Below are 26,871 nucleotides of genomic sequence, written 5' to 3'. Positions count from 1 at the left end.
AGACAATATAGTAGCTAGATTTATGTATCTGGAATATATGAGTCTCGGCCCCATTGGATACCCGCTAAAAATACCCACAATAGGTAGGGTAAAAACTCGCTGAATGGGTATGAGGTTGGGTATGTAGGGTAAAAATCTGCTAGATGAGTATGAAGTTGGGTATGAGTAATTACCCGCAAAAAATAGTGGGTACGGGTGCGGGTATGGGTACTAAGATACTATAGTACTCAACCCGCCCAATACCCGCACACACTTTTAATTATTTTTATTATTTATATACATACTAGGAAGTATATATATCAACAAACTTAATTAAATTTATAACTTTCTAAGTTACTATTTTAAAAATGAATGAGTTTACTTATTAAATATATGGATAGTCTTTTGTATTTTTAATTAATGTTTTTTATTTTATAATAGTAGTTATATTATTTATTGTTGGAAAATGAAAATTGAATTTTCGTTAACTAAATTACGAGTAATGGCTACGAGTACAGACATATAGGTACCCAGATGGTACGAGAACGAATATTCAAATTGCTACCCATGCGGGTATGAGGACGAGTATGAGTATCTTTTGAAAACGCGGTATGTGAATGAGTACTATAGTACCATACCCAGACCCTACTCATTATTATTCCTATATGAAATGGAAGGACCAAAGCGTTACCAGTTACCACAATACAATGTTTGTGTATGAAAGGAATATAATTATTTGTATCTTTTATTTGCGTCCTTCTCAAATTAGAGAAAAAAACACAAAACAACAATGATTGAGAGGAATATAAAAATGTTTGAGTTGAGTTTGTTTTGATAAATGATTCAAACAGTCATTATATTCGACTTTATTATTAATTTCAAATTTAATTTTAATTTGAGTTTACCGAAAAAGAAATGAGACTTTAATAACCATGATCATGAAAGCGCCATGTGATGTGGAGCACCGTGACCCGTGTAACCACGAGCCATCCACATCGATAACCAAATTCTCCCACTCCTGGTCCACACACGATTGACGTGTAGTGGCAGGCATGCAATTTGCACACAGCCACAGTGACGCACGCTCACACACACTTGTGCCTCTCACACTCAAACCTCTCCACTCACCAACTTCACAAACCTCCGCCTCCAACTATCAAACAAAGCACATACTCCCTCCGGTCCTATTTATAAGCAACAAAAAAAAAATTCACATAGTTTAAGAAATGTAGTTAAATTAGATAAAATGCATTAAATTTATCTTAAATTAAAATGAACTTCCAAAATTACCCTTTGTTATTAGTGTTGAAAAGTGGAAAAGAGAGAGAATAATTAATGAGACACATTTTACAAGTTAGAATTAATAAGGGCATCATTGGAAAAAATTAATTAATATAGCTCAAACTTTCATTTGGTTCTTATAAAAAGGACCAAGATTTTTCTTCTCTTTCATGTTTATAAATAGGACCGGAGGGAGTATTCAGAATAAGCCATGCACGTGCCAAGTCACACCACAACACACAACAAACACAAACCTCTTAATTATGAAACTTAATTAAACATTTCACTTTCACCATTCATAAAAAATGTTCCAAACCTGCAACAAAATGATAAAATATAAGAAAGAACCTCTCATAAAAATAACTCATAAAATAAACAACAACAACAACAACAACAACGTTTTGATATTTTCAACTACGCGATGGCTCGGAACCCGAGAGAACAGGAGCAGCAGCCACTGTTGGAAGTAGAGGAAGAGGAAGAGACGGCGTATGACTCATCGGAGAAGATTGTGGTGGTGGGAATCGACGAGGAAGAGGACTACGGCGGCAAGGTTCCGCCGTTTTCATGGAAGAAGCTATGGCGGTTCACAGGGCCAGGGTTTCTCATGTGCATAGCGTTTCTCGATCCGGGGAACCTGGAGGGGGACTTACAAGCGGGTGCCATTGCAGGGTACTCGTTGCTGTGGCTTTTGATGTGGGCTACTGGCATGGGGCTGCTAATTCAGCTCTTGTCGGCGCGGCTTGGAGTCGCCACCGGGAAGCACTTGGCGGAGCTGTGCAGGGAGGAGTACCCCACGTGGGCTAGGATGGTGCTGTGGGTTATGGCTGAGGTTGCTCTCATTGGTTCTGATATTCAAGAGGTTATTGGTAGTGCTATTGCGATAAGGATTCTCAGTAATGGGGTTGTGCCCCTTTGGGCTGGGGTTGTCATTACTGCTCTTGATTGGTAATCAATTTCATTCATTCAATTCGCTTTTACTTTTAATTTGTTGGATATTTGGTAGGGACCCTTTTTTGTGGTGCTTTCAAAATTGGGTTATTCACAAGTATGAGGTTTTGTTGTGAGTATAATTTCAACCAAATATCTATTTAAAATTCCTCCTTTGAAGCCCTCAAAAGGTTTTGATAGGTTATACTGTAGAAGAGTGGAAAGCTTTTGCAAATCAATTTAGGTTCCAAAATTAGTAATTAAACTTTTCTAATGACATGTCAAGACAGATAGTAATAAGTTTTAAAATTTGGATTTTATTGATGAACAAAGAGACAATAGCACAATTCTATAAATTAGAGAGGGTATGAGTGAGCTCCTCTAATAGTAGGAAGCTATGAAGTGTAGATTTTGGATAGATATGTACATTGACTTTTCTGTCTACCCTTCAATCAAATACAATCCGAGTGTTCTGTTGCCTTGTTACAGTTTTATTTTTCTCTTTCTGGAGAACTATGGTGTGAGGTCATTGGAAGCATTTTTTGGTGTTCTTATTGGGATAATGGCACTGGCGTTCGCGTGGATGTTTGGTGAAACACAGCCCAGCGGCAAGGAACTTCTTGTTGGTAAGGAGTTATTACATTGATTTAGACCTGCGTGAATTCAAAATCACAGTATGCTATGCTATGAGTAAATTGTTTGTTGTCTTGTCCCTCTTGCTTTAAATCTGACAGGCTTTTGTCTTTGTAGGCATTTTGGTTCCAAAACTCAGCTCCAGAACTATACAGCAGGCTGTTGGAGTTGTGGGCTGCCTTATAATGCCTTACAATGTATTCTTGCACTCTGCTCTTGTTCAATCGAGGAAGATTGACCACAGCAACAAAGGACGGGTTCAAGAAGCTCTTAACTATTACTCTATAGAGTCCACCCTTGCACTTGTCGTCTCCTTTGTCATTAACATATTTGTGACAACTGTGTTTGCCAAGGGGTTTTATGGTTCTGAAGTAGCAGATAGCATTGGTCTTGTAAATGCAGGACAGTATCTTCAGGACGCGTATGGTGGTGGAGTAGTTCCAATTTTATATATATGGGGTATTGGGTTATTGGCAGCCGGCCAAAGTAGCACTATTGCTGGTACTTATGCCGGACAATTTATCATGGGAGGGTTTCTAAATTTAAAGATCAAAAAATGGATGAGGGCGTTAATTACCCGAAGTTGTGCAATAGTACCAACCATGATTGTTGCTCTTATATTTGATTCCTCAGAGCAATCGCTGGATGTTCTGAATCAGTGGCTTAATGTTCTTCAGTCAGTCCAAATCCCCTTTGCTGTTATTCCTTTACTCTGTCTGGTTTCCAAGGAGGAGATAATGGGCACTTTCAAAATTGGTGCTGTCCTCAAGGTATGCTGTTCTTTAATCTGCACTTTGGTGACACTGATCACTTGTCATATACACATCATTGGTTCACATATTCGGTGAAGGACTTTGTGATGCCAAGTTGCCCACATAACTCCTTTTGTTGGACATTACTATCTGTGCATCAGTGCATGCCTTATATTATTCATCAGTCAAATCAAACCTTAATTTACTTAGGAAGGATATAATTCTGAAGTAGCTCAATGTAGATGTTTTCTTGCAGTTCAGACTAGAGAATATAGAACTGACCCATGCATTCCTAATCTCTTCCGCAATTTAGAGTTAGATTCTATAGAGAAAAATTAAGGGGCATGATTATACTGTCCTGTCTAGAGAATTAAAAGGAGGTGTATGAATCCAGTTGACTAGTTTCTTCACTTCTTTTTCCTTATGATCCTACTTCTTTACTTCTTTCTCACATTAAAAGGAGCATGCAACACTGAGAATTAAAAGGAGGTGTATGAATCCAGCATAATGCAGGAAAGTGGCACAATGCCCAGTTTTAAGGATGCACCAAAGAACATACAGTCCAGAGACCCCAGCATAATACATGAAATCCACTGGGCATTGTGCCACTTTCCTGCATTATGCTGGGGTCTCTGGACTGTATGTTCTTTTATTTTATATTTTTTTAAATCAAACTTTAAAATGCAATGTTTCAAGGTGATTTATGAAACATTATCCCCAATACAATTCTTCGTCCATAACAATCTGGAGAAACATATGCTATATTTATAGTGATGGTGATGTATCACATTGTCTATAACTGTAGTCCGAAAGCTAGGAAGGTAGAAGGCTTTTGTTCACTTGACATCTTGATGATATAACTCTAGACATGGTGAACTTGATTGACTTATGTAGTCTAAAGACATTTGTTTCAAAGCAAGCCTTGTTTTTCCCTTTCTTTTCTCTTTTGGTAGATTGATGCTGCTTGTTTCTCCATTGATCTAGCTCAATGGGTTTTGACTTTTACAGTTTGATACTTTGACTTGGGATTAAGTGTTCTTAAACCATAATAACTTATGTGCACCTTGCATACATTTGGTTTCTGCACCATCACCCCCTTCTTCTTCCCATGTCCTGCTTATTGTCTGTTTTCATTGATTAGTAGAAGACTGAGTAGCTTCTCATGTGAATACAGACTATTTCTTGGCTTGTGGCTGCTCTGGTGACAATGATTAATGGCTATCTCTTGGTGGAATTCTTCTCCTCTGAAGTGAATGGAGCAATAGTTGGCGCTGTACTCGGTACGCTAACCGCTGCATATGTTGGATTCATAATATATCTTATTTGGCGTGCATTTACCTTTTCACCTTGGCAAAAGGTTTCCCAATCAAAGACAATTGCTCACTCAGAGAGTTGAGTAATTAATCCTTCTAACCACGCCTAGGAGCTGGAATTCTGCCCAAGGCTTTCATGGCTACTTTTGCGCCTGATCCTTTTTGAAGTATCTCGTGCTTGTTACTCTGAGATCAAGTCGATGCAGTGGGCAGGGTCACCTTATTGTTTGCCTGTAGATTATCTAATAGATCAGAGTAGATTCTAGGACTGTATTATTTGCAAACTTTCTTGTCTCTAATGCTCTGGAAACACACCTCTTTTTATTTTCTTTTTGGCTCCTTGTATCTTTTTATATGTTTTTCTCTAGGGCGGCGGCTGTTATGATCAAATTCTTTGGCCGAAAGTTTAAGGTGTTAGGTATTCCTTTATGCAATAATTTTTTAAGGTTGAAGCGTGTATTATGAATGACCTATGTACGTTGTTAATTTCAATAATGTAATTAGAATGGTAAATGCTGTAGGGAATGGATCCAATTCTATTGCACTTGATTATAGAAATTTTGACATAATACGGTATTATGCCAACAATGTAGATTGTAGCCTCTCTGATTTCCTCAAAACTTGGTAGACGCCTTCCTCCATTAATGTTTAAAACATACTAACATCCTAAGCATAAGTAATTGTGTGAAAGTGGGTATAAATTTACGTTTAACAATAGTCAAATATCTCAATGACAAAGTATTGTTTTCAAGAAAGGAATGCAAAAAAAAATCTTTATAAAATCAATATTGATGATCTTGCAAGTCAAGGTGTTTCTTGCTTCACCTCTGTTAAGGATAAACAATGGATTTCGCATAAGAAATTTGACCATATTAGCTTTAAGCACATTGATAAGATAAGTAAAAATGATTTGGTATGGCAGCGGATCAAATGCATTGTGTGAAGCATGTTAGAAAGCGAAACAAGTTAAATACTTTTTTCAATCTAAGGACATTGCTTCCACTTCTAGATTATTAGACCTTCTATAGCTTGCCTTATTTTGGGTCCTACAATAACTGCAGGTCTTTGAGGAAAATATTATGGTTTGGTCATTTTAGATGACTATTCTAGATTTACATGAGTTCTCTTTCTTTCTCACAAGGTTCACTCTTATGAGAACTATTCAATGTTTTGTAAGAAGGTGCAAAATGAAAAAAAGATTTTCACATATCTTCTATCAAAAGTGATTATGGTGGTGAGTTTGACAACGCAAAGTTCAAATCCTATTGTGAAGAGCTTGACATCTCATAATTTTGCAACCCCTAGAACTCGACAAAAGAATGAGATTGTAGAGAGGAAAAATATAATTCTTCAAGAGATTGTCAGAACTATATATGTTGAATGAGAACTCTATAAACACTTACGGACTTTCACTACTAAACAAACGCGAATTACCGACGGATTTTAGCGACGGATTATTTTCAGCGACGGAATCAGCGACGGATCGACGTTTTGAAAATAAATATTCAATTTTAAAATTAAGCGACGGTTTTAGCGACGGATTGTTTCCCTCGCTGTTTTTTCGTCACTAATTCCCTTGCTTATTACATTTTATTATTTTATATTGCAAATTAGCGACGGTTTTGTACCGTCGCTGATTACCTCCCGTCGCTAATTCCCCCGGTAAAGTTTGTAAGAAGTTAGCGACGGAATAATAACATAACGTGTCCATGTTTTTCATCTATCTTGTTTGTGGATAGAATCTACTGTTTTAGATAGATGATGTTTATCTACAAATTATTTTAAGAGAAATTTTCATCTTTGTTCTTTAATTAGCCATCTTTATCTAACATTTTGTGGGCTGCAATTATATGTTATAAGTTGCTGCAATTTTTGTGTTCCCTGCCTGTTTTTGGTCTAGATACTGTTAGTTTTGCACAGCCCTTTTATAGTTGCAAAAATAGCTGCATGTATTTGACAGACAGATTGTTTGTCATCAAAAACATGGCTGAGATGTTAATATCTAAACATGGCTGAGATTTTTCTAGTTGTCCTACTGCTGTAGTTTTCAGTTTTCATGATGTCTAATATCTAAATCTTATGTGAAGGTTGATTTTGAAACACAAATTGCTGCAAGAGACTCACAGGAGAATGAAGATGGTGCCCACAAAAAATCAAATGATGAAATCTACTTGGAGGTTGTTGGGGGTGCGAACAAGAAGGGGCGGATTTATGGATTAGGTGCAGAGGCTGTAAAGTTCAAACGTTCTACGGTCACGTCATCTCATGGCGTCTCACCCTCAGAGTATGAGACAATGAGAAATCTTGTTTCTACTTTAACAGAGGAGAATAAGAAGCTAAAGGGAAAAATGGAGACATATGATGAAAAATTTGCAAACTTGGACAGATTCTTGGAGAGCTTTCCTCAAAGCATGGCTTCACGCTCTGTTGAACAATCACCTACAAATCAGCATAACATAGATGATGAAGAATTAGAGGATGATTTGGATGACATTTCATTTAGATGAATATATGTATTTGATACTATGTTTTTAATTATGCTTGACATTTTACCATGACTATGTATGGATTCACTACTATGGTTATGTATGTTGATGAACATATCTTAAATATGAAACTTCAAATCAATAGTATATTTTGAATTACTTCTATTTGGGGAAAATATTCAAATTGAATTGTTATTGCACGGGGAAAAAAAAATCTGCTAAAAAAAAAAAATTGGCATTTACACAGTGGGAAATTAGCGACAGATTTTGTCCCTCTCTAACATTTATAAATTAGAGAGGGAACTTTACAGGTAGTTAGCGACGGACAATTCCGTCGCAAACAGCGACGGAAAGCTACGTTCCGTCTTAAATAGTGACAGACCGGTCCGTCGCAAATAGCGACGTCATTTATATTCCGTCGTAAATAGCGACGGAACCATCTGTCGCTAATAGCGATGGAAACATGCGTTAATCATGTAAACACATTAGCGACGGAAAGTAATACGTTTGCGACGGTATATTTCCATCGCTAATAGCGACGAATTTCATATTCCGTCGTTAATTTTTTAGCTACGCCCTTTTGCATGACGGATGCCCTTCCGTCGGTAAATTTTTAAAGACGGAATTTTGCTTATTTAGCGACGGAATTTGCCCGTCGCTAAATAGCTTCTTTTTAGTAGTGTTATAGAAAATTATTCAATATTTAAAACAGTATTGATAAACCCAATATTAAAAAAGGACACCATATGAATTGTGGATGGAGAGAAAATACAATACATCTTCCTTTTATGTTTTTGGATGTGAATGTTACATTCTTAACACAAAACATAAGAAATTGCAGGGCCGAGAGCATTACGACAATACGTCTGACGTCATGTATCAAAGGGATAAAATCATTTGTCTCCTTTTCAAGTTAGAAAAAAAGACAATTTCAAAAAAATAAGTTAGAAAAAAAGACACAAAACATTAATGCATGAAAGAAAATATTAAAAACATTTACTAATTGAATTTGTTTTAATAAAACAGTTAACGTGTTCAAATTTTATTAGGGAAAAATGTGAATTACTCTTAAGGTTTGACTTCCGTGCGACTTAGACCCTAACATTTTTAAAGATGTATTTGTCTCCCTAAACTTACTAAAATGTGCAAAACAACCCTGTTGTTGACTTAAATTTTAATAGACTTTATTACATGACATTTTTTTCCTGCAAATACTCCTTCAAAATTATCCTCCATCTCCCCTAATCCAGCCATTTAGTAAAACAAATTTGTTGATTTCATTGACGAGCTTTTCCATTCGTGAAAAATAATCACGAATTATTTCATCCCTTCCTTCCCCATTAGCTCAAACTGGCGCTTTAAGCCTCGCAACCTCGTCCGTTTGACAAGGTTAGCACCTTCATATGTTTTGATCAAAATTTCGCCAGCCTCTTTTGCGGTTCTGGCATGGAAAATTTTCTAAAAAACATATAACTCTACAGATTGACATATTAACAACAAAGCTTTTTGGTTGAGCATACGATCTTTCTCAACTTGTTGCTCATCCATCAGCTTTTCCTTTATTTTTTTCAGTTGGTTTAGCAAAACCTTTTTTCCATTTTATCTCCATACCCGCTGGTTGTTAAACACAGCTCCATCAAGCATTTCCATAAGGTGAAATTTGATCAACTATCGAACTTAAAAACGATTATTTGCACCTGCTGAACTTGAATTCCTCATGTGCTAGCTTGTGCTTACTGCAATGTTGATAGAACAAGCTCTGATGCCAAATGCTGACAATTAAAATAAATTGCCTAGTTGAAAGAGATGCTATGGGAAGAAAATATGATACACAAAGTATTTCTCCACAAGGAAGAATGATACACTCACAAACTTTGGCTTTTATTAGTAGCCAATATATATACACATTCAAAACAACACTACAATTCACTACTCTCACAAGAGCTCGTTAGAGCCTCTCTCAATTTTTTCTCTCAAGCTCTTGAATTATGCATATATATAAGAATCAAATTCAAAACTTAATTTTAGTATTCAAAGAATATTCTTTCAGAATCCTTTTTTTTTTCAGTTATTAAACTATTTTTTGACCAAGTTTGATTCCCGCTCGTAACGCAGAGCTCGAAGCTTTTCTTCGTAATTTGTATAACATTTTCACAGTGGTTCCGTTCCATGCCTTATTTCATATTTTTTCTTGTTCACTTGTACATAATTGATACTACAACATGGCTTTTAGTGAAAATTAAGAGGTGCAAAGTGTTTGAAGTGGTGAAGCGGTGCAAGAGGTGCCATGATGAACAAGTTTAATTATCTAACAGCTATTAACAAGACAAAATGTTGATATGACTACGTGGAATTGGGTTGGAGCCATGCAATGGCCAATCGGTGTAAAGAGATCATTATTTTAATAAACAAGCCCAGAAGGCCAGAATCACTAACTCATAAAAAGCCAATAATCATACATGACGATATCACGTAACTCACAAGAGCAGGAGCAGCCACCTTTAGTTGACACAGGCATTGAAAAAGAAGAAGAGACTGCATATGACTCGTCGGAGAAAATTGTGGGAGAAGCTATGGCGGTTCACTGGACCAGGGTTTCTGATGTGCATAGCGTTTCTGGATCCGGGGAACCTGGAAGGGGACCTACAAGCGGGTGCCATTGCAGGGTACTCGTTGCTGTGGCTTCTCATGTGGGCCACCGCCATGGGGCTGCTAATTCAGCTCCTGTCGGCGCGGCTCGGTGTCGCCACCGGGAAGCACTTGGCGGAGCTGTGCAGGGAGGAGTACCCTACGTGTGCTAGGATGGTGCTGTGGGTCATGGCGGAGGTTAATCTCATTGGGTCCGATATACAAGATGTTATTGGCAGCGCTATTGCCATCCGGATTCTCAGTAATGGGGTCATGCCCCTTTGGGCTGGGGTCGTCATTACTGCTCTTGATTGGTAAGTAATTTGATTCAGTTTTCTTCAACTTTAATGTTGCTGGATAAAGGTATAGTCCCCTTTAGGCTTTTACGTTTTGCTTTCGAGATCAATAATATTTGGTCACATACGATTTCCACTTCAGTTGGGTGAGATACGAATGATATTATAGGAGATGTATAGAGAGATAGTGCTCACGAAAGAACTTTTCAGTCAGTAAGATCAAATGAAAGAGACCAGTATAGGCCCCCTTTTATAGTGGGTTGATCCTCTGATTCTAACATTTTCGTCTATTACATAGTCAACTGACTAAAGGGAGCAGACCGCGCGGATTAAGCTGGACGTCTTGACTTTACCCTTGATCTTGCCGAGATTGCAGCCTGTCTGATTGTTATGTTGACTCTCACGTGATTGCGGTTGGATCCCTCACCACTAAGTTGACTCTAGAGTGATTATGGAAGGATGAGCTTCTATGATGACTGTTAGGGGTGTAATCGAACCGGATTGGTTCGGATTTAGGGCTTTTAAATGTCCGAACCAATCAACCATATTCGGTTTGAGTTGATTCGGATTTCTTGATTTTTGTTTCAAAATCCGAACCAAACCAACCCGATCTCAAATGGATTTGTTCGGATCGGATGGTCGGATTTGAAATAAAAAAATATTATTTAGAAATTTGCATGAAAATTATTATAAAAACATGAAAAATGATAAAAAAAAACATAGAAAAATCCAATATTTCCAAAGAACAAAACATTCGATAATGACATAATTCATATAATCCAAATAAAACCAACATCTCGAATAAATATATAAATAGGCAATGTAATATTGGGCCTGGAGTGTTTGGACTGACTATAAAAAACAATTCTCAATTCATTGGGTTGGTTCGGATTGATCGGTTTTTCAATCCCCAAATCCGATACCCGAGTCGATGGTGATCGGATGTAGTAAAAAAATCCGAACCGAACCGATGATCCAATCCAACCCACCATAATGTGTTCGGTTCAGATCGGTTTGATGGGTTCGCGGATCGGACAGTACCCGCTTACACCCCTAGTGACCGCGAATGGATGGGTCTCAAAAGCAGCCCGACCGACCTAGTAAAGGTGCCACGTCCGCCCGGCCAAAGTCGTGAAACGGTCCAGATAGGAAGAAAATTAGGTGAAAATGAGATGGAAGAGAAAGTGGAGTATGAATGAATCATTACTCGTTCGAGATTGAAGTTATTCCCAAATATGCAGTAAGGTTTTTTATGTTTAAGTATGCACTTGAAACATTAAGCTTCATTTGAGTTTATCGTATACCATAAACGTTTATGTAAGTGTTTGAGAGAACTTATTTAATAATATATAGTATATGTATAAGCTGTTTTGAGCTTATTTTCATAAGATGTATTTACTATCCTATGAACAAGAGCTTATGGGTCCGTTTGGTACGCTGTATAGTATAAGACCTGATAGTATAAGACCGGATTGTATTAATGTAAGACCCAAGTTTTTAAGTTTTGGATAAGGGAATAAAATACAAGAGTTTATTGGATGAAATAAATTTATGAAAGAGAAGGTTCAGGAAAAGTCCAAGGATTATATCAAAACCGATAAAAGTTATAGCACGACTAACGTTCGCCTAATCTTAGGTCGAAGACCCTAGTGAATAGTTAATTTATACTTTAGGACACGATGGAAACTAATTCCAAAAAAACCTCAGAGAAATATTAGAATTTCTCTTATTCGTCTATAAACAAGTATTTCGACGCGAAACCCTGGAACGTACGAACGTCAAATTCCAATTCTCGGAAGTTTGCCGAAACGGAATCCCTGATAGTTCGAGAAACCTAAGATCGACGGACGATGAAGACTTTTTCTATTCGGAGCTTCAAATGAAGATTCCACCCGCGTTCGCCTATTTCTCTCGTTATTTCTAATCTTTCTTCAGAAGGAAGTTTTCTCATCCGACATCCACTGCAAAAAGTAACTTATCGGGTAAAATAGTTTTACACCGACTTTGCGTTAGTCACCTAAAATACAAGGAAACCTCTGTTGAGTTTTGGAATTCTGTCGTCAAAACCTATCTTAGAATTCACGGAGAACGAAGCCGGAAAAATAGGAATCATTCTTATATTTTTATTTTAACTCTATGAGTTAAATCCTCCGGTATCTAAACTAATCTGTACCGGTTTACAAAATATCTTCTCAAAATATCTCCCTAAAATATCTATTCGTTCTTATCCAATCTTTGATAAATATCTATTCATTCTTATCCAATCTTTGATAAATATCTATTCGTTCTTATCCAATCTTTGATAAATATCTATTCGTTCTTATCCAATCTTTGATAAATATCTATTCGTTCTTATCCAATTTCTGATAAATATCTATTCAACCTTATCCGATCCTTGATAAATATCTACTCATCCTTATCTAATCTCTACAAAATATCTTTACAAAATATCTTTACCAAAATATCTTCTCAAAAATATCTATCCATCCTTATCCATCCACCAATGCATCCTTATCCAAACTTTGCAAAATATCTCCATTTCCTTCACTATATATAGGTTATAAGCTAGAAAATGAAAATTTTGCAAAACTCACCCATTTCTTTCCCCAAAACCGCGGCCAAGAGAGGAGAAGAGGAGGAAGTTGATCTTCGCGAATTCTTGCCCGTTTGCTTCACCGATCGTTGCTAATCGAAGACCTTGAGGTAGGTAAACTATATCTCTCTTCTGATCGTCGTTTCTGTCGACTTCTCCTAAGTCTTTATGTGTCCAAAGTTTTGAGGCTTTTGGAAAATTGTCCAAATAGCTTGATTTCTTTGTCTAAACATCTTCCCTACGTGCTCAGGAGCACTTCTGTCGGATTAGTTTTTTCGTAATGTCGCCGGAATTCCGCCGGAATCAATTCTACCTCAAATACCCATTTTGGGGCAAAGTCTCAATCTTTTAGCTTAGAACTCTCGACTTGGCTTAGTGCTAGTAGGATTAGTTGTCATAAACGTCGTTGTTGACGTCTCCATCCAATTTGTTTTTCAAAAATCCAGTTTTGAAATTCTGAGTTTAAAATAATGACCAAACTACCCCTATGTCAGTTTTCGATCCGAAAATTTTTCCGAGCTTAGATCCGCCTTAGTTACGACTTATGATAACCTAGGAACCAAGTTTGATCGAAGAAAAATCGACCCTCCCAATTAGGAAAAGTGGCCGAGAGCTATACCAAGGGGGGGAGGAAATCCGACTTTTTCGAAAACTTGTCCTAACGCGTTAGATTGGCGTACCACGGAGTTCTAGTGTTCCGTGTGACCCTAGGACTTATTGTTTGCTGAGTTTCTGACTCATTGTGATTGATTTCTGTGAAATTTCTTTAAGGCTCGTTTGAGGAATTCGGAGGACTTGAGGAGGAAGATCGTGAAGGAAAGTTCAAGGAGCGAGCTGGAAAATCAACAGGTGAGGGCTACTCTCTGAATTACTAGATAATGCTTTAGGTGTCGACGAATTCGACTTGATTTATGTGTTATGCACTTAATTGCTAAATGTCTGAAATGATTTCTGAGGCTTCGGCCGATCTTGTTGAGTACTTGATGCCATGATATTGTGTGCTAAATGATTCACATGTTATGTGCTAAATGGTTAATCTAGGATGTGTTGGAATATGCTGTTCATGCTTATTGATTGAGCTGATTTATTTATGTTACTCCACTTATATCTGTTATGCTTCAGAGTGAGGATAACGGGCATGTCATGCCGATTTTATTTTTGAGATTTTGGGAAAGTTTGATGGGACGGACCAAGGTTCGTACCCTATTATTGCTTTATGGATCGAGACCTTCTCAAAGGAAAATGAGCTTGAAAATGTTATTGGAAAAACCCCATTTGAATTCACGTAAGAACTTGGGTTGTTCTGTCTAAGGCAAGAAGGGCTTTTAATGAGGCATTGTGCCCGGCCAGCTTACCTGGGAACTTCTCGGGCCATTACTTGGGTGATGATGGACCTTTTGCTTTGAGACCATCTCCAGGGAATCATTGGAATTATGGGATCTTTGAAACTAATAGGATTAGAGACGAAACTTAAACAATTTCATAATGAATCTCCATAATGTATTAAACAACCTCAAAACCCTTAATATAATGATAAAAGACTCAGACAATAGTTTAGGGCTTGAACATAAGTGTTTTGAAAATGAGAAGTGTCGGCAAATCCAAGATTAGGAGAAACTCATAAGTTTCCAAGTACATTCGTACTCTTTCGCTCGATGAGCAGTTTATTGTTTGGCTATCTAAAGTTTAGCCGGAGACTATAAGTTTCCAAGTACTTCGGTACCTTTTCGCTCGATGAGCAGTTTATTGATTGGCTATCTAAAGTTTAGCCGGGAACCATGAGTTCCCAAGTACATTCTTCTTCTTTTGATTAATTCATTTTGTCGCAGAATCGACATTTGCCTTAGGGTAGGCTTTTTAGAGACAATAAGTTAGCTAGAACACGTGACGACGTGTCGAGTGAAGTCGGAGACGTTGTTTGGCTAATCACTTGCATTCATGCACTCATTTTGAGGTTAATACACGGCAGATTACCGGACCTCGGTGGATTCCAAAATGGTCATAAGACCCGGATTTCCATATTTAGGACACTACGGTGGTCCTCAGTAGCAGACGGAATGGCAGACCTACGGGTTCACTGCTGATCTGACTACTTTTGTGTGGTGTAAGAGGCGCCCGAGCGGAATGGTCCCACTTTGGCCGGTGTTAGGGCTGACTCGATGGTGTCCATCCTTCTTCCGGAATGCATTTTGTTACCCAGCATTGCATTTCATGCAACATACATGCTGACTTAGTTGCTGAGTGTGATTGGTACTTGTTTATCCTACTTGAGGCATGCTAATTGTTATTATGATCTTTATATTCATTGTGATATATGCAACCCTAGGATGTTATCCCTAAACGTATAAGCCTGAGAGGCTAAATAATTATTACCCTATATATCTGGTTTTATTATTTATATAATTCTTTGGAGTTGACCCTCGCGTCTTCTGTGTGTGTTCGGGCGGACTACGCCATTGTCAGTTGAGTATGGCGGACTGGTACGAGACGGTCGTCCCTTCGGGAGGGACCAGGTTTGAGATGTTGGACCAAGACACCCCAAGCTCATGGGTGGTCGACCCCGCCGGCCACTGAGCTATCTATTCATGGCGAATAATGGAGGATCGCATTGACCGGATGCCAAGCCTGACACACGGAGTCTGGAGGCACTACGCTATCAGCTTCAACTTGCCACCGGGTGTACACTGCGGACCTGGACTGGGAGTGCCACCACCACCGTCGCCTTCGGACGACGAGTACCCCTCGGAGGAGGTGCCTGTGGGAGGGACTTCTTCAGGCACTAGTTCACCCACTGTCGCGGCTGCTATAGACTTGGGATCGGGTGCAGAACCCGCTCGACCAGCTGTGGAGACCGATGCAGTCATCGACATAGTCGTCTTGGATTTAGATTCAGACGACGATCTTGGGGATGCATAGTTGGGATTAGTGTAGGAGTAGCGTCTTGGCTCTGATGTTCAGTCTTTCGTTTTGGGCAGGGTAGGTCCCCGACCTTTAGCTTTTCTTGTGGTTCTCTTTACGGAAATCACAGAGAGTTGGTTGGACTAGGGGGTCTTGTTTTAGGCCATCTGGGCTGACTTATTCTCATTTTGAGGGTTTGTATTGCAGACACTTAACCTTTTCTTTTGGATTGTACCTTTTGCCTTCGGGCGTTACTCTATTTTGCTGTCCGTCACTGGAGGGTTACTCGTGACGTGGTTTACTACTTACAGCGGGGGCTGTAACTATTATTGTATATTAGTTTTGTTATCTTCTGTTGTCAAGCTCTATTTCTTTCAGTTTTAATTTTGTATTATCGAGAAAAAAAAATATTCACGTTTTTCCGCATTAAGTATTTCTTTTGGTTACGAAAGTGACGCCACCGAAATCGGGGTGTTACAATTAGGCCTGATAGGATAAGGCCTGATAAAATTGTAATACTATACAGCGTTTGGTCATACACTGTATAATTTGGTGGCAACACTAGTTGTGTGGTAGTGGTGGTATTGAAAGGTGATGATGGTGGCAGTGGTGGTGGATGGTGGTGGCGGTGAGAGTGATGGTGGATGGTGGTGTTGGTGGCGGCGGTGACGGTGGTGGTGGTGGTGGTGGTGGTGGAGGGTGGGGGAGGCGGCAGCGGTGGTGGTGTAGGGTGGTGGTGGTGGCGACGACGGTGGTTGTGGAGGGTGGTTGTGGTGGCAGCGATAATGGTGATGGTGGTGGCGGTTGTGAAGATGGTGGTAGTGGTGAAGGCGGTGGTGGTGGAGGGTGGTGGTGGTGGCAACGACGGTGGTTGTGGTGGCAGCGATAATGTGGTGGTGCCGACGATGGTGGTGGCGGTTGTGACGATGGTGGTAGTGGTGGAGGCGGTGGTGGTGGAGGGTGGTAGTGGTGGCAGCGACGGTGGTTGTGGAGGGTGGTTGTTGTTGTAGGGACATTGGTGGTGGTGGTGGTAGTGGTGGAGGGTGAGATTGGTGGTGGTGGCGGCGACGATGGTGGTGGTGGAGTGTGGTTGTTGTGGTGGTGCCGGCGATGGTGGTGGTGGTGGTGGTAGTGGTGGTTGAGGGTGATTGTGGTCGCGGTTTATTAAATATATTAAAGTAGTTTATACATTGCACTATTATCATGCCTTATCCATCATCTATAGGGTGGATTAAATAATCCATCATTTTGATGTATAAGAGGAGATTGATGTATAAGCTTATACAATACAATGTGAGCACCAAACAATGGATAAGCCCATAATGTATAGTATAAGCTTATACTATCATGTCTAATACGGTGTACCAAACGAGTCCTATGTTTATCTATAACCTATATTCAACTTATTTCAGTAATTTTCTCAAATTAGCTAATATATGTTTATTGGGCCTGTTTATCCTCGCTTATTTTGTGATATAATAACTTCTTTAATTCTTTTCATAAAAATAACAATTTATGTATTTTTGAAAAAAAAAATTTGTATGCTTTTAATAAAAAACAGAATTCGGAAAAAGCAAAATCTGATTATCTAGTTAAACTATTTCTAATAGCTTTATAAATAATCAATTACTTAGCGTGTCATTAAGTGAAAAGTAATCATTATACTTGTACACAAAATAAATCAAGTTCTGCTTTTAAAAAATTCGCTCAAAATCAAATCAATTTTTTACTCAACTTTAGAATCACTCTTATTTGTTAAGCAAACACAAACAGGTTCTTTGTCATAAACACTTAATTAAGTTGTTTTCTAAAACACACTATAAATATACCTTTGGATTTTCATAGAATTCAACGTTAACCCACATTTTAGGGAACATGTCAAAATATTTTTTTTTTCTGTTGATTAGTTGGGATGTGTGTTTTTTCCTCAATGACAATCCATATTGCATGTCAAAATCTTATTTCTTTCTTTAATCTGTTGGGATATGTGTTTTCACGGGAAACCAAACCAAGCGGACAAAAAGTATGTTTGATCAAACTCTCAAAGGTTTTGATGGGTTATCTTGTGGCGGGAGGGCAAACCTATATTATTTTGATAGTCTGTTTGGCTTAATTAATTCCAGCAAAGAAGCCATAATGTGAAGCTTCCCTCTATTCCTATTTATAAGAACTAGGATTAAACCCGTGCGATGCACGGAGATTTAATTCGATTATTTGTTAAAATGAGATAAAAAACCAATAAGGAATTTGTGATTCTTCATGTCCAAAACATCCGTAGAAGAAACATTCATTGGTTTGGTTACCTTGTGTTATGATATGTGATGCATATGATAATGCACGGAATTTAATTGATAATTTGTTAAAGTGAGTTATACAATTTAGTAATATTATATAAATAATTGGAATATAATTTAGAGTTGAATTTCAGTGATAAATAAAATATTCACATATCATACTTGTGTTAATTGCTTTTTTCGCACAGTATAAATGTAGACTAATCACATTAATAACCATGAATGTAGATTAATCACATTAATAACCTTATATATAAACTGTTTGAGTATAATGCATTGGTTGTGGAATAGAACTCATATGATCGTCATATAGATTGTACATGTTTTTATATTTTCAAAACCTTCTCACATATATTAATGTGACGCACAGATGACGAATTAAAAAAAAAGTAAAAAGTTGTTTTATAAAGGCTTAAATATGTTGGAGGTCCTCCTAAAATAGGGGTCCTTTGGTTAAGGCCCCTACAAAATTTTTTGGGTGGAATAAGCCCCTAATGTGAAAATAATATATAGCGATAAGCCCTTGTCGTGAGGTTCTGTTTAATTTCTGATGATTCTGCAAACGGCGTTGACATGGATTATATTTTATGAAAATTATTCAATTAAAGAGGGTGTCAGGTAAGTAAATTAGGGTTAAAAAATAAAAGAAATAAAAACCCAAAGCAAAAAACTCAAGTAAAATCCCCAAACGTAATTGGGTTTTTTACTTTGGGTTTTTATTTTATTTTTATTTTTTTAACCCTCCTAATATGACTCCACAACCAATAATGAATCAGCTGAAACCAAAAAGAAAAGAAAAGGAACAACAGTGATGTTAAATTTAGTGAATGATGTAACATTGCAAGATAGCTCACCTGTGTAAAATATGCAGTAAAGAGCGTCCATAAAATCTCTACTGACATTTATAAATAGAGGTTCATTTGTTGTGTTGTCAAGTCTTGACTTATAATGCTCAAATAATTTAGAGAACAATGGAATATAATATAAATGTACACTGTTAGTGATCAAATGATCAATATTATCAGTTTTTTTTTTTGAAAAAAAAGACATAACTCATCTATCCGCTGAGATTATATTTCATATATTATAATTCATAAGTGATAGTACAGTAGACAGTTACTGTTGAAGAAAGGGAAATGCAAATTGCTCCTATCCGACATCACAGGTGAGGTTGAACTATACATGGATTTTACAGAAACAAAACAGTACTTCAGTATGTTCAACATTTCAGAATTCAAACCAGATATTTTATGGCTAAAAGTTACAAATGAGAGTTTGAAGGAGGATATTACACATTGCTATGCTCAGTAATGTAGCAGTCACTTCTCATTTTATCTTACTTTTCTGCTTAATACATGTAACACTAAATCATTCAATGTGCTATTCTCTGTACTTGCTCTACAATGAGTTTGTCTGTACAGAAACAGCAAACATGGAGGTGGGAGCTAAACCACCCCTCATATGTGCCTCAAAAAATTACCTGTCTGCCAATCATCACTTAGGAGACACTGTGAATGTGCAAAGTGCTAACAAAAAAAGTCTCTCAACTTTATCCGTGGGAGGATTGGTAACTTTCTTCACTGGTCTTCTTGTTATGATGTGTAATCCTTCACCATTAAAATCTCGCAACATAGTTTTCGTGGTACTTGCTCTAAGTTATTTCCCTCTTGCCATGCTTGCGCTACCGAAACCCCTGGTCCTAGATAGCGAACATATATAACAATATGATCGTTGAAAGGATAAGGGTGTTTAACTGGTTTCAGAATATTTTTCAACAGACTACAGGAAACCCAGAAATCCAGAAGTGACTTATCAAAAGACAATACATAGACATAGACCATGCTACCACAAAATTGTAGGTTAGGGAGCTAAACCATCAAGTCAAGTTTCACCAATCATCAAGTTTAAATTCAAAAACTTAATATTATGGCGGGGATGCATCATACCAAGGCACTTGTGGACCTTTGAAGCCCCATATCTGAAAGGGAAAAATAAACAAACAATCTAAGAAATGGGAAAAAAAAAGCTCTAATAATTAAATCCAATTATGATCTTAAAACTCATGATATAAACTTCTTGTGCAATTTGCCCCGATTAGTACTTAAGTGTTCAGGCTCATGATCTTTGAAAACCACATTTGGACTACAATATGTGTCTAATGGCAGAGGTACAAAAAAACATCATCTAAAAAGAAATTTAGAGTTAAAACATATACTTTCGAACAGAAATGACTCACACGTCACAAAACACTATCTAATTAATCTATAAATCATTGTTTTGTATTTATTGAATCATAAGTATGTTAGACCACATGGAACTCCACCATACTAACACCACAAAAAGAAATTAATCAAACAAACTATGTGACTGTTTTAAGTTCTATTTAACAAATAGTTGTTATAATCTAAAGATTCTACAGAGTAATTCTCAATCATTTCTTCTTTCTTCTAATTTCCATCTCAACTTTGATTTCTACAAATCTAAATGGACTGGCATAAGGTAGTTGTTATTCAGGATGCAAAATTCAAAAAAAAATATGACTGAGAAAGTGAAAAACAGATCTCATCGCATTTTCAGTTAATAAGGTAGCAGGCTTGCAATAGTTAGAAGTATGAAGCTTCCTTTGCTTTAAAGAGGTTGAGGAGAGGAGTACCCCAATGACAGTTCCCTCATAATCCAAGACAGATGGAATGTTGGCTTCTTCAGAATCAGTATATATCTGGAATGAATCAAGATTCAAAGTTTAATAACATAAAAAAGTCACAAGTATTCAAATCGCAAGTATACTGAAGGAGCATGAGCAGGCACTGCAGTAAACTATTTAAGCTCTTCAAGTGTAATAATTGCTCAAACAAATTGTGCAAACTATATTTTTGCACACACTTCTCGGGTATGAAAAAAAAACTAATTTCATTAACTCAGAAAAACTTCTAGGATCATGAATAAAAAAAACAGTCATAACATAGATAAAAGAATACAGATGCTTCAGCTTCTGAAATGGCAAAGTTATAGAAAGCTTCGATTTCAGTAATTACAACATGAAAATAATTAACAGAAACATACCAAAATTTGCAGAATCAACATTGAGGGCTCAAGTTCATACCCAAAAAAGGTTCTTTAACAATGTGTTAATCATCCACTAAAAGAGAGACGGTGTGTGTGTTAAAGCATTTTTCTTAGCGCAAGTTGAGTTAGAGTTATACCCCAATGCAATTTTTTTCTCTTCCCAAGCACTTGAATCTCCCACTTGATCATCACTGCATAAAGACCAAAATACAAACAACAATTATGTTAATATGGTACTTTTTGTCTCTTTGAAAGAGAGGAAAGAAGACTGGGAGAGGGAACTGGATGAAGAACCAGAGAGAAACTCAATACAATAGGAGAAAGCAAAACTATTGGAACTGAATGAAGAACCCAAGTCTGAGAAATCACACAATCAACGGGGCAATTTATAGCCACATACCTGCATAGGAGAAACTACAGGATAATATACGCATATTCAAAATAGAGTGTGGACACCAACCTGTAAAGCAAATTGGACAGCTGGTTTTGGCAGCATGAGATGAGATGAGATGATGACCCCCATATTCAAAATAGAGTAGGAGGATGCAATGTTAAGTGATGATGAAGCAAGCTATGGGAAAGGAAAGGAAAAGAACGCCGACGACAGCAGAGGCAAAGGGGGACGATGTCATGCTGTCTGTGCAAGTGATCATGATGCTGTGTGCTTAAATTTTGTTGCCTTGTTACAGTTTTATTTTTCTCTTTTTTGAGAACTATGGTGTGAGAAGATTCGAAGCTTTTTTTGGTGTTCTTATTGGGATAGTGGCACTAATATTCGCGTGGATGTTTGTTGAAACAAAGCCCAGTGGCAAGGAAGTTCTTCTTGGTACATTGGTTTGGACTTCTATAAATTTAAAATCACAGTATGCTATAAGTAAGTTGTTTGTTTTGTCCCTCTTGCTTTAGATCTGATGGTGTTTTTAATCTTTGTAGGCATTTTTGTTCCAAAGCTCAGCTCCAGAACTATACAGCAGGCTGTTGGAGTTGTGGGTTGCCTTATAATGCCTTATAATCTATTCTTGCACTCTGCTCTTGTTCAATCAAGGAAGATTGACCACACCAACAAAGGACGAGTTCAAGAAGCTCTTAACTATTACTCTATTCAGTCCACCCTTGCGCTTCTCGTCTCCTTTGTCATTAACATATTTGTAACATCTGTGTTTGCCAAGGGGTTTTATGGTTCTAAAATAGCAAATAACATTGGTCTTGCAAATGCAGGACAATATCTTCAGGAGGTGTATGGTAGTGGAGTATTTCCAATATTATTTATATGGGGTATTGGTTTATTAGCAGCCGGACAAAGTAGCACTATTACTGGTACTTATGCTGGGCAATTTATCATGGGAGGATTTCTAAATTTAAGGATCAAAAAATGGATGAGGGCATTAATCACCCGCAGTTGTGCAATAATACCAACCATGGCTGTTGCTCTTATATTTGATTCCTCAAAGCAATCACTGGATGTTCTTAGTGGGTGGCTTAATGTTATTCAGTCAGTCCAAATCCCATTTGCACTTATTCCTTTGCTCTGTCTAGTTTCAAAGGAGGAGATAATGGGCACTTTCAGAATTGGCGTTGTCCTCAAGGTATGTTGTTCTTCGATCTGCATTCTGGTCACCCTGATCCCTTCTCAGATACACATTATTGGTTCACGTATTTAGTGGAGGACTTTGTGATGCCAAGTTACCAACTTAATTTCTTAGGAATTGCTATGTGTATATGTCTATATTATTCATAAATCAAACCAAACCTTAATTCACTTAGGAAGAATATAACTCTGAAGTGACTCAATGTAATTGTTTTCTTTCCTGCACTATGTTGGGGTCTCTGGTTTTGGATATTTTTTAAAATCAACGTTTAAAATGCAATATTTCAAGGTGATTTACGAAACATTATCCCCAATTGTATTCCTTGTCCATAACAATCTGGAGAAACATATGCATTATTTATTGTGACAACGACGTAGTAAAATGGCATTGTTTGTCTTGTCAGTGTATCCTCAACTGGGAAGGTAGAAGATTTTTGTGTACCTAACATCTAGCTTATATAACTCTAGTCCGAAGACATTTGTTTCAAAGCTTCCTGCCTTGTTTTTCTTTCTTTCTTTTTGTTCTCTTATGAATATTTATTTTGGTGACTGATGCTGCTTGTTTCTCCATTGATCTTGCTCATTGGGTTTTGACTTTTAGTTTTATACTTTGACTTGGGGTTAAATGTTCTTAAACCATAAGTCTTGTGCACCTGGAATACATTTGGTTTCTACACAATCATCTCCTTCTTTCTCATATCCTGCTTATAGTTTGTTTTCATTGATTAATATAAGATTTGAGTGGCTTATGATGTGGATACAGACTATTTCTTGGCTTGTGGCTGCTCTGGTGATAATGATTAATGGCTATTTCTTGATGGAATTCTTCTCATCTGAAGTGAATGGAGCAATAGTTGGCGTTATACTGGGTATGCTAACCGCTGTATATGTTGGATTCATAATATATCTTATTTGGCGGGCCCTTAGCTATTCACCTTGGAAAAAATTCACACAAACAAAGACGATTGCTCTCTCAGAATTCAGAAAGTTGAGTAATTAATCTTAAAACCAATGCCTAGGATGTGCCATTCTGCTCAAGGATTTCATGAGTCTCATGTCTACTTTTACCCCTGATCCTTTCAGGGTATTCTCGTGCTTTTTATTTAGATATCAAGTTGATAGAGTGGGTTTGGGAACCTTATCACCTGTAAATTCTACAATTAGTCATAGTAGATTTTAGTACTGTACTATTTACAAATTTTCTTGTCTCTAATGCTTTGGAAACACACCTCTTTGTCCTTTGTTTCTACCTCCTTGTATCTGTTTATATGTTCTCTATGGTGACAGTTGTAATCAAACTCTTCGACTATGTTAAGAATTCAATGATCCAATGTATTTCTTATGGTTGAAGCGTGTAATATAAATCATTTTTGTAGGTTGTGGTTAACTTCAACTCTGTTATTAGAATAGTAAATCCGGTAGCTAGTAGGCATCCAACTTTACTGCACTTGATTTGACATAAAACGGTATTATAATATAGTATTGTACCAACAATTAGTATCTCTGATTTCATCCAAACTTGATAAAACTCTTCCTTCTATTGGTAACATGGTATATGTTAATGGTTTACAACATAACATCATAACCATAAGTCAATTATAACAGGTATAATTTTACCTGTTACCAGAATTCATGCATAGTTAAAGATGTTAATGACAAAGTATTGTTTTAAGCCAAGAGATGCAAAAATCTTCATCAAATCGATCTTGAAGATCTTGCAAGTCACACAGTGTTTTCTGCTTCATTTATGTTATGGTTTGGTCACTCTAGATGACTATTCTAGATTTACATTGGCCCTCTTTCCATCCCACAAAGATCACTCTCTTTTTTAGAACTTTTCAATATTCTCTAAGAAGGTGCAAAATAGAAAAGGCTTTAACATATCTTCTATGAGAATTGATTATGGTGGCGAGTTTAAAAATGCAGAATTCAAAATTGATGTTTTATACATCTGTTTTTTTTATTATTTAATTTATCGTTTAAAAATGAATTCTCCCATTTTAAAGTAATTATAGAGGGAAGTTCTCCTGCCAGCTTCACCTCTTGTTGAGATTGTAAAATTGAACTTTGATGCCTCTATGAACGAGTTGCGGGTTATTGTGTTTGGTTATATGTTTTTCTTTAGGGCGGCTGTTCTGATCAAACTCTTTGGCCAAAAGTTTAAGGTGTTAGGTATTTCTTTATGAAATAATTTCGTAAGGTTGAAGCGTGTATTATGAATGATCTATGTAGGTTGTTAATTTCAATAAATGTAATTAGAATGGTAAATGATGTAGGGAAGGGATCCAATTTTATTGCACTTGATTATAGAAATTAAATTTTGGCATAATACGGTATTATGCCAACAATGTAGATTGTAGCCTCTATGATTTCCTCAAAACTTGGTAGAAGCCTTCCTTCCATTAATGTTTAAAACATAACATTTTAAGCATAATTGTGTGATAGTGGGTATAAATTTACGTTTAACAAGAATTAATGCATAGTCAAATATCTCAATGACAGTATTGTTTTCAAGTAAGAGGTGCAAAAAATCTTTATAAAATCAATCTTGATGATCTTGCAAGTCAAGGTGTTTCTTGCTTCATCTCTGTTATGGATACACAATGAATTTCGCTTAAGAAATTTGACCATATTAGCTCTAAGCACATTGATAAGATAAGTGAAAATGATTAGGTAAGGCTTGGCTAAGCGAAATCAAATGCATTGTGTGAAGCATGTTAGAAAGCGAAACAAAGTTAAACACTCTTTTCATTCTAAGGACATTGCTTCCACTTCTAGATTATTAGACCTTCTACAGCTTGCCTTTTTTGGTCCTACAATAACTGCAGGTCTTTGAGGAAAATATTATGGTTTAGTCATTGTAGATGACTATTCTAGATTTACATGAGTTCTCTTTCTTTCCCACAAGGTTCACTCTTATGAGAACTATTCAATGTTTTGTAAGAAGGTGCAAAATGAAAAAAGATTTTCACATATCTTCTACCAAAAGTAATTATGGTGGTGAGTTTGAAAACGCAAAGTTCAAATCCTACTGTGAAAAGCATGACATCACATAATTTTGCAGCTCCTAGAAGTCAACAAAAAGATAAGGTTGTAGAGAGGAAAAAAATGATTCTTCATGAGATTGACAGAACTATGTTAACCATTGACGAAAGCAACATGAGAATGAGAAGCCCCAGTGAGCCGTGTAACCACGAAGCATCCACGTCAATGACACCAATTCTCGTGGCCCACGAACAATTGGCAGCGTACCTGCCTTCTCCAAACCTTCCTTCTTCGTCGCTATCCTTGGACATGACATGCACATATACATCTACGGATAAGGAATAAATTCCACATGATTGATGCCTCTTGAAACTAGTATTGTAGTTATTATTACCTCCATTCATTTCACAAAATTTGTTGCCAATAGTCTTAGGCTATGTTTGACATGTCATTTCAGCTAACTTATAGCTTATTTGACTAGCTTAAAGCTTATTTGACTAGCTTAAAAGCTATATAAAAGTGTTTGGTGAAGGAGCTTATTTCAGTAGCTTAAAGCTTTAAGCTATAAGTTATCTGAGGTAGCTTATAGCTTAAAGCTTATAACTTATTGAATTTATTGTCATTTTTATCCTTATAATTTTATTAAAATTCCACCATATATGTAGGTATTAATGTTAAAATAAAATAAGTAAAAATTAATATTATATTTTTAAGATGATTTTGTTTGTTCCTTCGGAAAACCTATTTTTAAGATGATAAATAAATTGAGTCAAATTAAAATATTTAAAGTTATAATAATTTTAATATTAATATCATATAGGTATTAATGTGAAAATAAAGTAATGTTAAATATAAAAATAATTATACAAGTATGTCATTTTATGTCATTTTACAATTTCAGCTTGTTCAACCAAACACTTTTGTTACAATTACATAGCTTTCAGCTATCAGCTTTTAGCTAGCTTGTCAACTTTCAGCTATGAGCTAGTTTTTCAACTATCAGCTAGTTTTTCAGCTTTCAGCTAGCTTATCAGCTAAACGTGCCAAACATAGTCTTAATCTTTTTTCCTAAAATATTTGTTATTTTTAAAAGTATTTTTTTCATTTTTCTATTTATACTCACCTTTAATGGATTTTTGAACATTTTTT

The 26,871-nt window shown here is 36.8% G+C and overlaps 2 protein-coding genes and 1 long non-coding RNA gene across 5 annotated transcripts; 2 read left to right on the top strand and 1 right to left on the bottom strand.

The window, feature by feature from the left end:
• Positions 1–1,623: 1,623 nt before the first annotated feature.
• Positions 1,624–5,408, top strand: LOC130711366 (metal transporter Nramp3.2-like). The gene is made up of 4 exons (XM_057560948.1): positions 1,624–2,208; positions 2,680–2,816; positions 2,941–3,593; positions 4,750–5,408. The coding sequence occupies exons 1-4, from the start codon at positions 1,682–1,684 to the stop codon at positions 4,969–4,971; spliced, it is 1,539 nt and encodes a 512-aa protein (XP_057416931.1). The 5' UTR covers positions 1,624–1,681; the 3' UTR covers positions 4,972–5,408.
• A 4,552-nt stretch (positions 5,409–9,960) lies between these two features.
• Positions 9,961–24,079, top strand: LOC130715690 (metal transporter Nramp3.1-like). The gene is made up of 4 exons (XM_057565807.1): positions 9,961–10,316; positions 21,839–21,975; positions 22,083–22,735; positions 23,501–24,079. Exons 1-4 carry the CDS (start codon positions 9,976–9,978, stop codon positions 23,735–23,737), a joined length of 1,368 nt encoding a protein of 455 aa, XP_057421790.1. The 5' UTR covers positions 9,961–9,975; the 3' UTR covers positions 23,738–24,079.
• Positions 19,154–21,933, bottom strand: LOC130715691 (uncharacterized). Of its 3 annotated transcripts, XR_009011741.1 has the most exons (4): positions 21,610–21,933; positions 21,287–21,340; positions 20,737–20,802; positions 19,154–20,061 (listed from the first exon to the last, which is right to left on the bottom strand). It is a non-coding gene; the product is annotated as an uncharacterized LOC130715691 (long non-coding RNA). The 3 variants fall into 3 exon arrangements; XR_009011742.1 differs by lacking the exon at positions 21,610–21,933 and having other exon boundaries at positions 21,187–21,528; XR_009011740.1 differs by lacking the exon at positions 21,610–21,933 and having other exon boundaries at positions 21,287–21,528.
• Positions 24,080–26,871: the final 2,792 nt, after the last annotated feature.

Source organism: Lotus japonicus, chromosome 4, assembly GCF_012489685.1.
Source record: "Lotus japonicus ecotype B-129 chromosome 4, LjGifu_v1.2".
Lineage (NCBI taxonomy): Eukaryota > Viridiplantae > Streptophyta > Magnoliopsida > Fabales > Fabaceae > Lotus > Lotus japonicus.
Note: the sequence above shows the minus strand (reverse complement) of the source record. Positions and strands in the feature narration are given on the sequence as shown.

What these genes read in the sequence shown, in the direction of transcription:
- LOC130711366 (XM_057560948.1), top strand. Translation starts at nt 1,682, where the DNA reads ATGGCTCGGAACCCGAGAGAACAGGAGCAGCAGCCACTGTTGGAAGTA. An exon ending in GTCATTACTGCTCTTGATTG is followed by an intron (nt 2,209 to 2,679) that starts GTAATCAATTTC and finishes GCCTTGTTACAG; the next exon opens with TTTTATTTTTCTCTTTCTGG. An exon ending in CGGCAAGGAACTTCTTGTTG is followed by an intron (nt 2,817 to 2,940) that starts GTAAGGAGTTAT and finishes TTGTCTTTGTAG; the next exon opens with GCATTTTGGTTCCAAAACTC.
- LOC130715690 (XM_057565807.1), top strand. Translation starts at nt 9,976, where the DNA reads ATGTGCATAGCGTTTCTGGATCCGGGGAACCTGGAAGGGGACCTACAA. An exon ending in TGGCAAGGAAGTTCTTCTTG is followed by an intron (nt 21,976 to 22,082) that starts GTACATTGGTTT and finishes TAATCTTTGTAG; the next exon opens with GCATTTTTGTTCCAAAGCTC. An exon ending in GAATTGGCGTTGTCCTCAAG is followed by an intron (nt 22,736 to 23,500) that starts GTATGTTGTTCT and finishes ATGTGGATACAG; the next exon opens with ACTATTTCTTGGCTTGTGGC.